The sequence below is a fragment of the Barbus barbus genome (genome assembly GCF_936440315.1).
Source record: "Barbus barbus genome assembly, chromosome: 35".
In the NCBI taxonomy this organism is placed as follows: domain Eukaryota; kingdom Metazoa; phylum Chordata; class Actinopteri; order Cypriniformes; family Cyprinidae; genus Barbus; species Barbus barbus.
The window spans coordinates 22,592,379-22,606,286 of record NC_136763.1 but is presented as its reverse complement, the minus strand read 5'-3'; the positions used below and the strand labels follow the sequence as shown (position 1 = coordinate 22,606,286).

The 13,908-nt window shown below is 40.3% G+C and overlaps 1 protein-coding gene across 1 annotated transcript in view; it reads right to left on the bottom strand.

Annotated features, from left to right (window-relative positions):
- LOC306855234 (arf-GAP with coiled-coil, ANK repeat and PH domain-containing protein 3-like) overlaps window positions 1-13,908 on the bottom strand; it is a 74,058-nt gene that overhangs the window by 23,769 nt on the left and 36,381 nt on the right. The window contains exons 5-10 of the mRNA XM_079393768.1: window positions 10,238-10,296; window positions 9,949-10,132; window positions 8,802-8,846; window positions 8,624-8,719; window positions 7,343-7,417; window positions 6,053-6,064 (exon numbers count right to left, since the gene is read on the bottom strand). Of these exons, the coding sequence (XP_079249894.1) occupies window positions 6,053-6,064; window positions 7,343-7,417; window positions 8,624-8,719; window positions 8,802-8,846; window positions 9,949-10,132; window positions 10,238-10,296 (471 nt within the window). The remainder of the gene's footprint in view (window positions 1-6,052; window positions 6,065-7,342; window positions 7,418-8,623; window positions 8,720-8,801; window positions 8,847-9,948; window positions 10,133-10,237; window positions 10,297-13,908) is intronic.

The following is a 13,908-nucleotide window of genomic DNA, read 5'->3' as shown; positions in this document are numbered from 1 at the left end:
CTTTTCCCTCAACTTCTTAATTTGCTGCTTATGAATAGTTAGTAAGGTAGTTGTTAAGTTTAGGTATTGGGTAGAATTAGGGATGTAGAATAAGGCATTAATATGTGCTTAATTAGCACTAATACATGACTAATATTCTAGTAATATGCATGCTAATAAGCAACTAATAGATGTAACCGTAAAATAAAGTGTTACCAATTTGGCTAATACATTTTAATTTTGAAACTTATAAAGCTTTAAAATATGTTTTTAATTTGCATATTAAAACTAGTGTAGAAAATGGCAGATTTAAATTATATAATTAAATTTTCATTTTTATTTTGCACTAAATGTTGCACATATGTATGGGAAAATGTCAATTTAAATACAGAAATACATTGCCATTTTACATATTACATTTCAAATTGAATTTAGCTACACATATGCTTCCATATCAATAGAGGCTTGCCACATATTTATGCAAACCTTGATTTAATCTATGAGTTAGATTTGTCTCAAAATTCCTTTGTAAAATGTCTCTCATATCTCACACGCGTTTGGGACTGCATTTAGTTCATAAACATGAATATGCACAACTACTGATGAACCATTGCTGAACGAAATATGTATCACTTTTACATTTAATAGTCAAAGTTATGCAAGCAAAATTAATACATTTTGTCGAAGTCACATTTCAGTGTAACATTTATGTTGTTTTGTTAGAAAGAATATGAGGGTTGCACAAAATGTGACTGTTTTTGAGAAGCTATGAGATCAAAGTAATTAAATCTATCGATTTCAATGAAGTTGCTGCGGGTAATTCTCAGATTATACAGTTCTAATAAATTATATACAGCAAAATTATATTCAAAACCAATTTCGGTAACACTTTAGTTTAGGGTGTCTTGTTACACTTCACATGCACTTACTATTATAATAACAATAAATTATAAATAATTACATGCAAGTAAACCTAAAACAAACCTTAATCCAAACCCTTTTTCCTGTAGCTTATGTAACATTTTAAATTTCACAGACTCTCATAGTAATAACAAAATTATTATATAGTAACAACATAACTAACATTTGTAAGTCGCTTTGGATAAAAGTGCCTGCTAAATGACTAAATATAATGTAAATGTAAAACTCCACATTCACTTTATTGAGCAGATACAACATGGTTTAATTGAAAAATATTAAGTTATGACTGTTTTTAAGCTTACAATCCACTGGGTCCAAATGGATCCAGGAATGTAATGGAACATGCCATGCATTGATTTGTTTGCAATATGAGTCTACACCATTGGTCTCCAACTCAATTCCTGGAGGGCCACAGCTCTGTAGAGTTTAGCTCCAACCCTGATCAAACACACCTGATCCAGCTAATCAAGCTCTTCAGGATCACTAGAAACTTCCAAGCAGGTGTGATTTGGAGCTAAACTCTGCAGAGCTGTGGCCCTCCAGGAAATGAGTTTGAGACCAGATCTAGACTGTAAGAGAGCGAATGCATGGGAGAATTAACAAGAGGAGAGAGAGAGAGAGATGTGGGCAAGTGAGGTGAACACATGTGTCAGAGAGAGAACAACATCAAAACATGCTGGAAAAATGCTTTTTTTTTTTACTCACAATGAAATATGAGTTTGCTAAGACTTTAAGTGTATAAACATGAATTTGAAATGTCGATCTTTGGTTCCACAAGCAAAAAAGGAAATCCATAGAAAAATGCTTTTTGGCTTTCATCAGAGCTGCATAAGCTTCTTAAAGCTGCGCTGAGATGAAATTCGCCAGTGTCCCAGTGACACAAAAGCCAGCGGATGAGGAGACAGGTTCAGCCTCACGTGGCTCTGACAGCCTGTTCTCCAAAAATTGCATATAAACTAAAGTTAATCCACAATGCTGCAGCATAAACATCTAAAACGTACATCAAACAGACACCAGCTGCTCTGAAAATGTCTTTTCCAGGGAAACGTTCTTGTTTTACTGTCACTACAGGCAGTGAATGTGGTAAACGCAGTGCTGTCCATGTGATTTTCCTTCCCCTTCTTACACACACACACATTACACCAAACATGGCATGTGACGGCCATAAAACAAATCTTTATAGATCATCAATCAATCTACCAAGATTGGACCAAGATGGCGCCGAGCATGGCAGCCGTGTTGCGAGCTCCAAGAAAACTCTGCAGTTTTTCTTATGTTTCTTATGTTTTATTTGTTATTTTGTTGTTTCACGTGTTAGATGTTGTCAGTATAACTGTCTACGATAGACACACGCTTTTAAACATTGGTTCCTTCGTCGCGCAACGCAAACCGGACTTTGAGTTCCTGAACGCCGGCGCCTTGTTTACAGACACCGCATCAGAGCCCTTTGTCTGGGCCGCACGATCGCGACCGAGGAAACGCCGCCGGAAAAGGGGGAAGAGAGCCGGCGTCCTTGTCAGACTCAGACGCCGTCCCCTCCGACCTCCTCTCCCAACTATTTTGTTGGCTAACGTTCAGTCACTGGACAACAAACTCTGTGAACTGCGGGCACGCATCTCATATCAACGGGAAACAAGGGACTGCTGCATTATTTGCCTCACAGAAACCTGGATGTCTGCAGTGGTTCCAGACTCAGCCATCGAGCTTACGGGGTTCTCCGTGCACCGCTCGGACAGAACGAAAGAGCTCACAGGGAAAAGCAGAGGCGGGGGCGTCTGTTTCTTTATCAACAACTCGTGGTGTGATGAAAGGAACCTACACTCTATTAAATCCTCCTGCTCCCCTGATCTGGAATTTCATATGCTTCTGTGTCGACCATTCTGGCTACCGAGGGAATTTACAGCGATCATAATCACAGCTGTTTACATTCCCCCTCAAGCCAACACAGACCAGGCACTCAAGGAACTGTATGGGAATATAAGCGAGCAGGAAACCGCGTACCCAGACGCGGCGTTTATTGTTACGGGGGACTTCAATAAAGCCAACTTCAGAACAATAGCTCCAAAATACTTTCAACACATCACCATCAACACGCGTGGTGATCGTGTACTTGATCACTGCTACTCTCCATTCCGGGACGCCTACAAATCGCTCCCCCGCCCACCTTTCAGCAAATCGGATCACTCTTCCGTTCTGCTCCTGCCTGCTTATAGGCAGAAACTGAAACGAGAAGCACCCGCCCTCAGGACAATTCAATGCTGGTCGGACCAATCAGACGCTATACTACAGGACTGTTTTGATCACGTGGACTGGGACATGTTCCGGGCAGCGTCTGATGACGACATAGAGGCGTACTCAGATACTGTAACGTGTTTCATCAGGAAGTGTGTAGAGGATGTAGTACCGACAAAAACAATCCGCATCTACCCCAACCAAAAACCGTGGATTAACAGCGATGTCCGAGCAGCCTTGTCAGCGCGGACATCTGCCTTTAAATCCGGAAACTCTGACGATCACAAACAAGCCAGTTACGATCTCAGGAAATCAATCAAAGCTGCCAAACGACAATACAAAAACAAAGTTGAAGAACAATTCAAATCCAACAACGCAAGAAGCATGTGGCAGGGTATCAATAACATCACAGATTTCAGAGGGAATAAACCAGCTACTGTGAACATTGCCGCCTCTGTACCGGACGAACTTAATCAGTTTTATGCTCGTTTCGAGGCTCACAACACCGCCCACACAGAGTGCGCTCCCGCGGCTGTAGCAGAAGAGGCGAGCGCACTTTCCTTTTCTGTCGCAGATGTAACCCGATCCTTCCGACGGGTGAACATCCGCAAGGCTGTGGGTCCCGATGGCATCCCAGGCCGTGTGCTCCGAGCATGCGCATTCCAACTGGCCGGGGTTTTCACAGACATTTTTAACCTTTCCCTCTCTCTGTCTGTGGTTCCCGCATGCTTCAAAAAATCCACCATTGTGCCCATTCCAAAGAAAAATAAAATCACATGCTTGAATGACTGGAGGCCCATTGCTCTGACACCCATCTTCAGCAAGTGCTTTGAGAAACTCATCAGAGACTACATCTGCTCTGTGCTGCCTGACTCACTGGATCCCCTACAATTTGCATATCGCAGAAACCGTTCCACAGACGATGCTATTGCCTTCACCCTGCACACTGCTCTCTCCCACCTGGAAAATAAGAACACCTATGTGAGAATGCTGTTTGTGGACTACAGCTCAGCATTCAATACTATAGTGCCTGCCACACTGGTTGAGAAGCTCCAGACTCTGGGACTAAACGGATCTCTGTGCAGCTGGATCCTGGACTTCCTGACAGGCAGATGTCAGGTGGTCAGAATGGGCAACAACACTTCATCCCCGCTGACCCTCAACACTGGTGCTCCTCAGGGCTGCGTCCTCAGCCCACTCCTGTACTCCCTGTACACACATGACTGTACAGCAACACACAGCTCCAACGTCATCGTCAAATATGCTGACGACACAACGGTGATAGGCCTGATCACTGACAACGATGAGACGGCCTACAGAGAGGAGGTGAGAACCCTGACTAAATGGTGTCAAGAGAACCACCTCTCACTCAACATCGACAAGACCAAGGAGCTGGTGGTGGATTTCAGGAGACAGAGCAGAGAACACACACCCATCACCATCGACATGACACCTGTGGAGCGGGTAAACAGCTTCAAATTCCTCGGTGTTCACATCACTGAGGATCTCACATGGTCCGCTCACACAGATGCAGTGCTGAAGAAGACACACCAACGCCTCTTCTTCCTGAGACGGCTGAGGAAGTTTGGAATGAGCCCCAGCATCCTCAGATCATTCTACACCTGCACTGTGGAGAGCATCCTGACCGGCTGCATCACCGCCTGGTTTGGAAACAGCACTGCTGGCAACCGCAAAGCTCTGCAAAGGGTCGTGCGAACTGCCCGTCACATTGTTGGAGGTGAGCTTCCCTCCCTCCAGGACATCTACACCAGGCGGTGTATAAAGAAAGCCCGGAGGATCATCAATGACTCCAGCCACCCGTCCCACAGACTGCTCTCTCTGCTGCCCTCAGGAAGACGTCTCCGCAGCATCCGATCCCGCACTAGCCGACTGAGGGATAGCTTTTTTCCTCAGGCTATCAGGCTAATGAACAATCAAAACTAATACACCCTACAGCACACTCCCACTTTACAATATACCACGCACTGCACTTTAATTCCATACAGTTCAAACTGGACTACCAGTACACTACTGCACAAATACAACAATCTTTTTGCCAGCACTGGATACCATCCAATGCACATCCATGACATTTGCACATCCGGTTATATATAATCTGCTGCATCTTCGCATATTACTGTGTGTATATAACGTAGAATGTGTACTACATACTGTGTATAATGTGTATCGGTAACTGTATGTCTGTCTAATAGTACACTGTGTGTACTGAGTATATGTATGTGTATATTACACATTGTCATCTGTATAAGTCTGTACGTATGTATGGTAATGTCTATATGTAAATTGTTTCTGCAGTGTCTGGAGCACGCTCTCAAGAATTTCACTCACGAAGGCACATGTGCTGTGGTGATGTGACAATAAAAGTGATTTGATTTTGATTTGATTTTTTTTTTTATCCCTAAGGCTGACTGAACTGCCTCATTAAAATTCATTTGTTGATAGACAACTGGAACCCAGGAAGGAAAATATGTGATCCTGTTGTAGCTGTAGAGCCTGATGCTAGCAAAATATATGACCTAAACGCACAAATGGATAAAAGCATCTACAAAAAGCAGAAATGTTAAACTTTATTCTATTTAATTTAAATAAAATGTATAGTATTTCGAACCGAAAATCATTTCAAATTTAACACTAAAAACTACAATAAATAATTTTAGATGCTACAAGTGAATTTAGATGAAAAAAAAGTAGTGCTGTCAAACGATCGCATCCAAAATAAACATATTGAAGTCTAACCCAAAATACAGTTTCACAGTATATTTGCAATTGTTATATTTTCTAAATTTAGGCAACGTTTGCTGGAAAAAAGTTAATTTTGGACCAAATCAAGAGCAGAACGAACATTGTTAGCATTCATTTGTTAGTCTATACACTGTGAATTAAGAGAAAACGGACTCACCTGCATCAAAGTCTGGATATGAGCAGCACAATCAGACAGCGAGGAGAAAGAAATAGAAAATTCAAATTAATTACTTAAGTACTTGTTTGTGTTTAAATCTGAAAGTGCACCGTGAATAAAGTTATTGTCTCTCAAAAGAAAGAGTCGACTCTATAATAAAGGGGAAAGGGACGTGGTGTATGGTCAAGTATGGTGACCCATACTCTGAATTTGTGCTCTGCATTTAACCCATCTAAGTGTACACACAGCAGTGAACATACACCCGGAGCAGTGGGCAGCCATTTATGCTGCGGCGCCCGGGGAGCAGCTGGGGGTTCGGTGCCTTGCTCAAGGGTCTCTCCTCAGTCGTGGTATTGAGGGTGGAGAGAGTGTTGCTTATTCACTCCCCCACCTACAATCCCTGCCGGACCTGAGACTCGAACCTGCGACCTTCGGGTTACAAGTCCAACTCTCTATCCATTAGGCCACGACTACCCCAATCTTGCTTTTGTCCAGAAAACACCCCATCAGTACTACTGGAATCTGAACAAAGACGAGCCGAGACAAAGATTCAGGGTCAGAGGGAAAAGTCAGTGTTTCTGACCCGGATCTGTTGGCTGTGATGCCCTGCTGGCTTGCAATGTGCTAGCAGATGGATGTTAGAGAGCGTGTGTGTGTGTGTGTGTGTGTGTGTGTGTGTGTGTGTGTGCGTGTGTCTTGAGGGCCAAATTCCCGGGGAGATCTGGACGGGACAGGACATCATGCTTTATTGATATGGTGATGAAGCACTTTGAACAAACAAATGACACAAACGGAGGTGAACATATGTATCTGAAGCACATGAAGGGAGAGTGTTTCTTATATAAGCGTTATCACTAGCAGCCAAGTTCAGACTGAACTGTCAAACATGACAGCAAAGAGCTTGAGTGATCGGACAATATTATGACAGGAATATGACGGTGCTTCAGAGGAAATAACTTCACCTGACACCCGATTCTCAGCAGAATTTCTTTTTAGGGTTAATAATTCAGTAGCCACACCTACGTCTGTCTGATCAGATTTAACTGAGGATCTGAGGTGGGAAAATTGTATGGGTTTCATATATTATTAGTGGAAACTGTTTCACATGAACCCTTAGGTGGAAAGAGGCAGTTAGAAGAGGAGGAGGAAGAGACAAAATGAGGGTTTAACAAAAGGAGAGCGGGAAGGTATCCGGCAGACAAGAAAGCTAAAAGGCCAGAGGGGGAAGATGAAAGAAAAGAGATGGAAAATGAGGACAGATACAGTAAAGAAAGCAGATGGCGTTCTCACTCGTTGCTGTATGGTGGCATGTTTGTGCTCCATCTCTCTCTTCTCCATAGCCGAGTCTATGACCAGCTGATCCAACTGAAATAAAAAGACAAAGGACAGTGTTACACTGTAAAACTGGTTTTTTTGAAGTTGTAAAAAGGTTATTGTAATACGTTTTACAAGAAAATACTATTTCAATCTTTCTATTTCAGTTTTCTTTGTTTAATTCAATGTGTTACTTGCTATTTTTGTAATTATTTGTTAAATGCACTAGCAGTTTCTGAGTGATTTTTTTCCATTACCATATTTTTCACTGTATATAGATTATTTTCATCATATTTATAACATGCAGATTTTTTACCCACAAAAGGACTTGTTTTTTCTGTGTGTGTATATAGGTATTTTATGATATTAATAGAAATTATATTTGTGTATAAGCCTTTGTATAAACTAAAATACAGAACTAAATGGGTTTTATTGTTGTTTTTGAAACAGTAAATAGTAAATGCTTCTTTAAAAAAGGAAATGATTATTTAAAAAAGACTATAAATATTTATTATATTTTTTTAACTTTAATTTGACATATTATAATGTTTATATTATTTAATTATAAAAATAAATATATTTAAATAAATTACTTTAATTATTAATTATATTATTATAATATTTTAATTATATTTTATAAATTATATTTTTATTATAATTATAAATTAGATTTATTATTATATTATTTACTATTATTGTTGTTACTTTAGTTTTTAATAACAACAACAATCAAAAATACTTAACCTGAATACTTAAATAATTTACATTACTTGTGAATATCACAATACAATGTGTTAATACTGATAAAAATAATGGTCTTTCTTTATTAAAGGTAACATGAAACTACATTATCAACACATTTAACCTTGATAATGTGACATGGCAAAACAACATTCATCAGGACACAATTCTAATTCATTATTATATTATATTACAATGGCCTTAAAATCAGCAAAAATTGCTGAGCCAGTTATTAAAGTAACTAATAACATGCAGTGATGAATCGTGCATACTAAGACTTTATTAATTAGGGTGAATTATATTTGCAGCTTGTATTTAAGCCTGTCTCAGACAGATGCAACACGCCTGTCAACCTCAAGGATAAACATTATCCCTCATTTTCACTCATTAGGCCTGTGTTAATTTGGAGCCTGGGGGCTCGTCACCACATGTCCAGCATTAGGCGCAGGTGTCGGGGAGAGCAGGTGAACAGAGGGCCCTAATGAGCTGCTGATCCTGGAGGAGCAGATATCTCACCTCAGCAGCCAGCTTCTTCATATAGGGGTTGATCTCGTCCAAGAGGTTGAAGCCCTGCTGGAAGAGACTGTGCTGAGCCTGCATGAACGACAGCATCTGTGGAGGAGAGCAAACAGTCATCACTGAAATCTACAGAGGAGGAGAAAGCTGGTTTATAATGGCATTTGAACCCACTCACCGAATCCAAAATTTCAAATTTCTTTTTGGCCTGAAGAACATTGATCTGGGAAACATATCAAAAGAAGAGCATACGCATTAGTAGGTGCTTTTAACAAAAGGGATTCAAACCTACAACCTTTGGTTACCAACCCACTAAGCCATTTCAACACAAAGCTATTATTTATGATACAAACTAACCGTTTTTGGCAGGGCAGAATCATGGTACAACGAGGCAAGAGGATCCTGAGACTTTTTAGGGTCCCTGGCAGTGGCCCCCAATCCATTCTTGACACTTTTAACCCACACTAACCACATTTTTAGTCTTTTTAGACTTTAGATTGAGAAACCAAGCTATTGATGTGTCTAATTTCATATGTCAGTGATCACACATGACCCTGCTCCACACAGTGGCCATTAGAGACACTACAACCTATTTTTGTCCTTATTCATTTACATATTAAATATATTTAACAGCCTCATGAAACAGAAATGGTCTCAGATATCAGTTTAAATTAAACTTATGACACAATATAATGGCTATTGGCCATTTCTCTATAGTAAATGAAAAGCCCACTATTTTGCATTTGGACTGCCAAGTAAATTCCACTGTAAAAGTATGAAAAACATCTTAAAAATAGTTGTTGTTTTTATTTTCTTTGCGTACAAACAGTATTCACGTCGCTTCATAACAGTCAGATTGAACCACTGATGGCAGATGGACTATTTTGACAATGTTTTTTATACTTTTCTGGGCCTTGACAGTGTTAATTGTTTGGCAGTCAATGGGACAGTCACAAGCCTCCCGGTTTTCATTCTAATTTAATGTTCCGAAGACGAACGAAGCTTTTACGGGTTTGGAACGACACGGGGGTAAGTGATTAATGACAAAATTTTCATTTTGGGGTGGAGTAACCCTTTAACTCATCAAAAGAAGTTAAGCAATTTTCAGCTTTAAAATGTAAGTTGTACAAATTCAACTTTTTTTTTTAGTCAGTTTAATTTAATTTAAGTTTTAATGACTTACACATTTTACAACGAACGCATTTAAAACTGCAACTTATTTTTTAGAGTGCACTTTTTTTAAAATTTCAAAACAATATTGGACCCCACTGACTTTCTTCAAAAATTGCATTTTTGGGAGAATGATCACTTTTATTTTGAAATACCTGTAACACGTAGTCCAGGGCGAGGTGTCGGAAGCACTTCCGGGTGGTGACGAGGGTGCTGGTGGCCTCCTCCACCTCATGCGGTTTGTTGCGTGGTGCCTGTGCGTTCTTCACCTGGGCGATCTCCATATCCTCCCGCACCTTATCAAACTGCTTCTTCGTCTCTTTAAACTTCCGAACATCCCTACGTATTCACACATAGAGTGACATATTGCAGGGAATATATGACAGAGGGGAGGAAAAGGGTTAAAAACAGAAACAAGGTCGGGAGAAAGAATAAAGGACTCACTCCTTCACAAAATTATGCAACTGCTGCTTTACAGATCTCTGGGCCTGGTCGAACAGGATCTGTAAAAGATACAAAAGGAAAGCAAATGTATCTGTGTCGAACAGAAGAATATTGAGTGAGTAGAATGGTATTTTGCATAAAGCAGGGGGCAGTGGAAAGAGGCGGGACTTGTCACAGATGTTTTCTAATTGGGTAGGTATGATGTAGTGCAGTGGTTCTTAATCCTGGTCCTCGCAAATCTTGTTCACGGTTCAGTTTTGTGGACAATTCAATGACTCAAACTTATAATACTAAAAGGCACTCATTTGTCGCCACCTACTGGCATAATGAAATGTTTTTTGTTTTTTAACATTTCTGTGCCTGAACCCAGTTTTTAGTTAGTAGCAATTGGCAGCCAAAGGCTTTGAAACCCGTTGTGTCTGTATGCTAGTTGAATACTAAGAGTGCACTTCTCTGAAATCACCAACAGATGGCAGAGCAGATGCAGGTCTGTTCCTGTAAACCCAAAAGACTGCACCACACCCATCACCCATCTCTCACCCTCTCACAGTCGGTCACGGTGGACGACTGCAGGTCAAGGGTTAAATAGGTCACAGATGCATTGCACACGATGGGTGCTGGGAAACTGGCATCTTCCAGGACACGACAGGCAAACACAGCATCATGCATGAGAATACAATCTACACATGCTCATGGAGTCAAGCCCTGGAGGTCTTGCAAGTAAGGCTGTAAGAATGAAGGCGTTTCAGTGTGGATCATACATGATGTCAGCAGAACGAGACTAGAGGAAAAGCTTTATGCTGCAATCATCTCAATTCTGGTCACAAACGCAGCGATAAGCTGCAACGAGAGCACGTGAGACAACATGTCACATGGAACAGGAGGGCTACATGTCTTGAGGGTAAAGCTGGCATGTGTGGGAAGAAGAGAGAGAGGGAGTACAGGGAAAAGCAGAAAAGCTTAGACATTTGCATTTTGCTCAGTTCCATCAATTCCCAGCCTTTGCATTTTGCAAAGGACTAGACTAGAATCAGCGTTTTCCCATCCATCCACCTCAAATGTCCCAATTCTCTCATCAGTGATGTTTGCTAAGTCAAGCATCACAATTATTGCGGCTCAGACTTAAAGATATGCACATTCCCTGAACCCTTATGCCTAAAGTATACCCCAGTTTTCACATTTACACTAAATTTCAGCATAGTATGAACCAGATTTTTCTCTGTACAGATTTACGCTCAGCTCACACTAATTAGTTTGTCCATAAGGTGGCAATACTGACCCAACAGTAACAACTCGACACTATCCACCTTTTTCTTGATGTAAAAATGGCCATTTATAAATTCTATGGGTCTAGCTTCCAGTGTCATCTGCATCAGTTCGTTTTGCTCCCTGATATTGAAAATTGGTGAGTCAAATCATATGATTTTAATGTATTATCTTAATTCTGAACACACTGGTTTGTAGTTCAAACCGTTTTACGGTTTACTGCATTGTTATTCTCCTCGTTATTTACCTATAACAGCTAATAAACCAGAAGTCTCACCCATAGGCTTACTTCCGCGTTGAAGATAGCCTGTAAAATAAAAAAAGGATGATGATGAATCGCCACTTCCTTCCACCACAATAATGATGTCATTAGGAGGCGGAGTCTGCACAGTCGTGATCATAAGGTGGAGCCATGGTATCAAGGTCACGCCCATATTCCTGCAAACTCAAATCATCAAATATAGGGATGAAACAATTCACTCAACTCACGATGAGATACGATTCAAGATACTGCTTTCACCATACGATTTTCTCACGATATTTTGAACAAAATGAGATTTAAGAAACTATACATTTTTTGTTACAAAATGCGGCCTATGTCAAATAACTAAAATTTTAAAACCAATCCCAAATCAAATAAATAAAACAAATGAAAGAAATCTATCTGAAATCTCAAACAAACACCGTGTCCCAACTACACGCGACGAGATTCCAGCGACAAGCAATTTGGGTGTCCTCACCAGACGCTACGCAATACCGCGGCGCGACAGAATCAGTCAAATATCACAGCCAATAAGAAGCATGAGTGGGCAGGCGGTCTCTGGAAGCGCACTGCACTCGCAACGAAACGTTTATAATCTAATTCATAAATATAAAACCTTTCTAACATCATTAAATGTACATACTGAGTGACTGATAACATCTTTGTCATGGAATACACTCGTTGGTTCGCAGTGAGTTTTTGAGATTGTGTAATTTTGAAAGTTGAAGCAAAAATAGAATGGTCTGATTTTAGCTTTGTGAAATGATGTTACATAAAACATCTGAATAAAACAAAAACAGCAGGTGTGCTGCATTAAAACGTGCTGCATTCACTCTCTGCCAGCAGGTGGCGCTTATGGAACAGCAGCGATATAGCATTTCCGCTGTAAACACAGCAGCGCTGCGCTTATGAACACTAGTTTAATATGTATTATACGGAAGACAAATGAAAATAATTTCATAATTCATAAAATTTAATGAATGAATGAAATTTAATCTCACTCAACTTGAATCGTCACATATATTTATCAATTTTCAACTGGCTTGGGATACATCGTTACGTCCCTAATCAAATAACTAAAGGCAAACTTATCTGCGAAACAAACACTTGAACATACATCAGATTTTCATTTTAGGTCATATTGTCCAGCCAGCCCTATGAGGAGGAACAACTTCTGGTGGACTATATTAGTGGAGTAATGCGGTGAATAGTGAATGAGGGTATGGGGGCGATTTCGAACATTGCACAATTGTACGCAATTTAGACTTTAGCGAGTAGACGTCCTATGTATTTAAATTCAGCAACACTAGATTTTTTGTTTCTGGTTGGCGTTAAAACAAAACAAAAACTAATTTATTTTCAAACCACACAACATCAAAGCATTTAGCAAATATTTGTTTAGATTATCGTTTCGCTCACCTAATCACTGAAATGTTTGTAACGGATATCACATTTTTCATCATTTATAGTGGGACAAGTTGTTCTGCTGTTTTTTACGCTATTGCCTGTAACGAATGTATTCAGATTTGGGCAATGCCCTCATGAAAACAATCACATCATTTAATAAAATATCTCGTTGTTCCTGTGACATAGTTGGACATTACAGTGACTGCAGTGACTAGCGACCACATAGCATCACTGTAGCATTGTTTCGCACAAGTAAACATCACTCACATTTTCTTCTTATTAAAGTCTAATTAAAGAGTTCAGAGTGCGACAACTGTGTTGAACACTGTTCAGTAGGGTAATTAACCAGCATGCTTTACTGAGCACTTAATGACTTCACATTGCGGTCACATCTCTAGACATTGGCATCACACCTCTTTCATGTTCTCACTTTCTCTGCATTTCATCCAGCCTTGTTTTACCTCAGATCTTATCTAGCATGAGCATCACTGATGGCGTGACCTCAGGTGACAGTCTAAGAAAGATATCAAAAGTCTGAGGATGACTGACTGTAGGCGACTGAGAGAGTGACTGAGGAAGATCTGAATAAGCCGAGTGAGTGAGAAGAGGTTTAATCGTGGCCTGTAGCCCAACATATGCATGCTAGTGCCCCTCAGAAAGCACAGGCCTTTTATTTAGCTCCAGAGAGCTAAGAGTCAGTGAAGCATCACAGAGATGGAGAAGAGAGGAGGTTCTG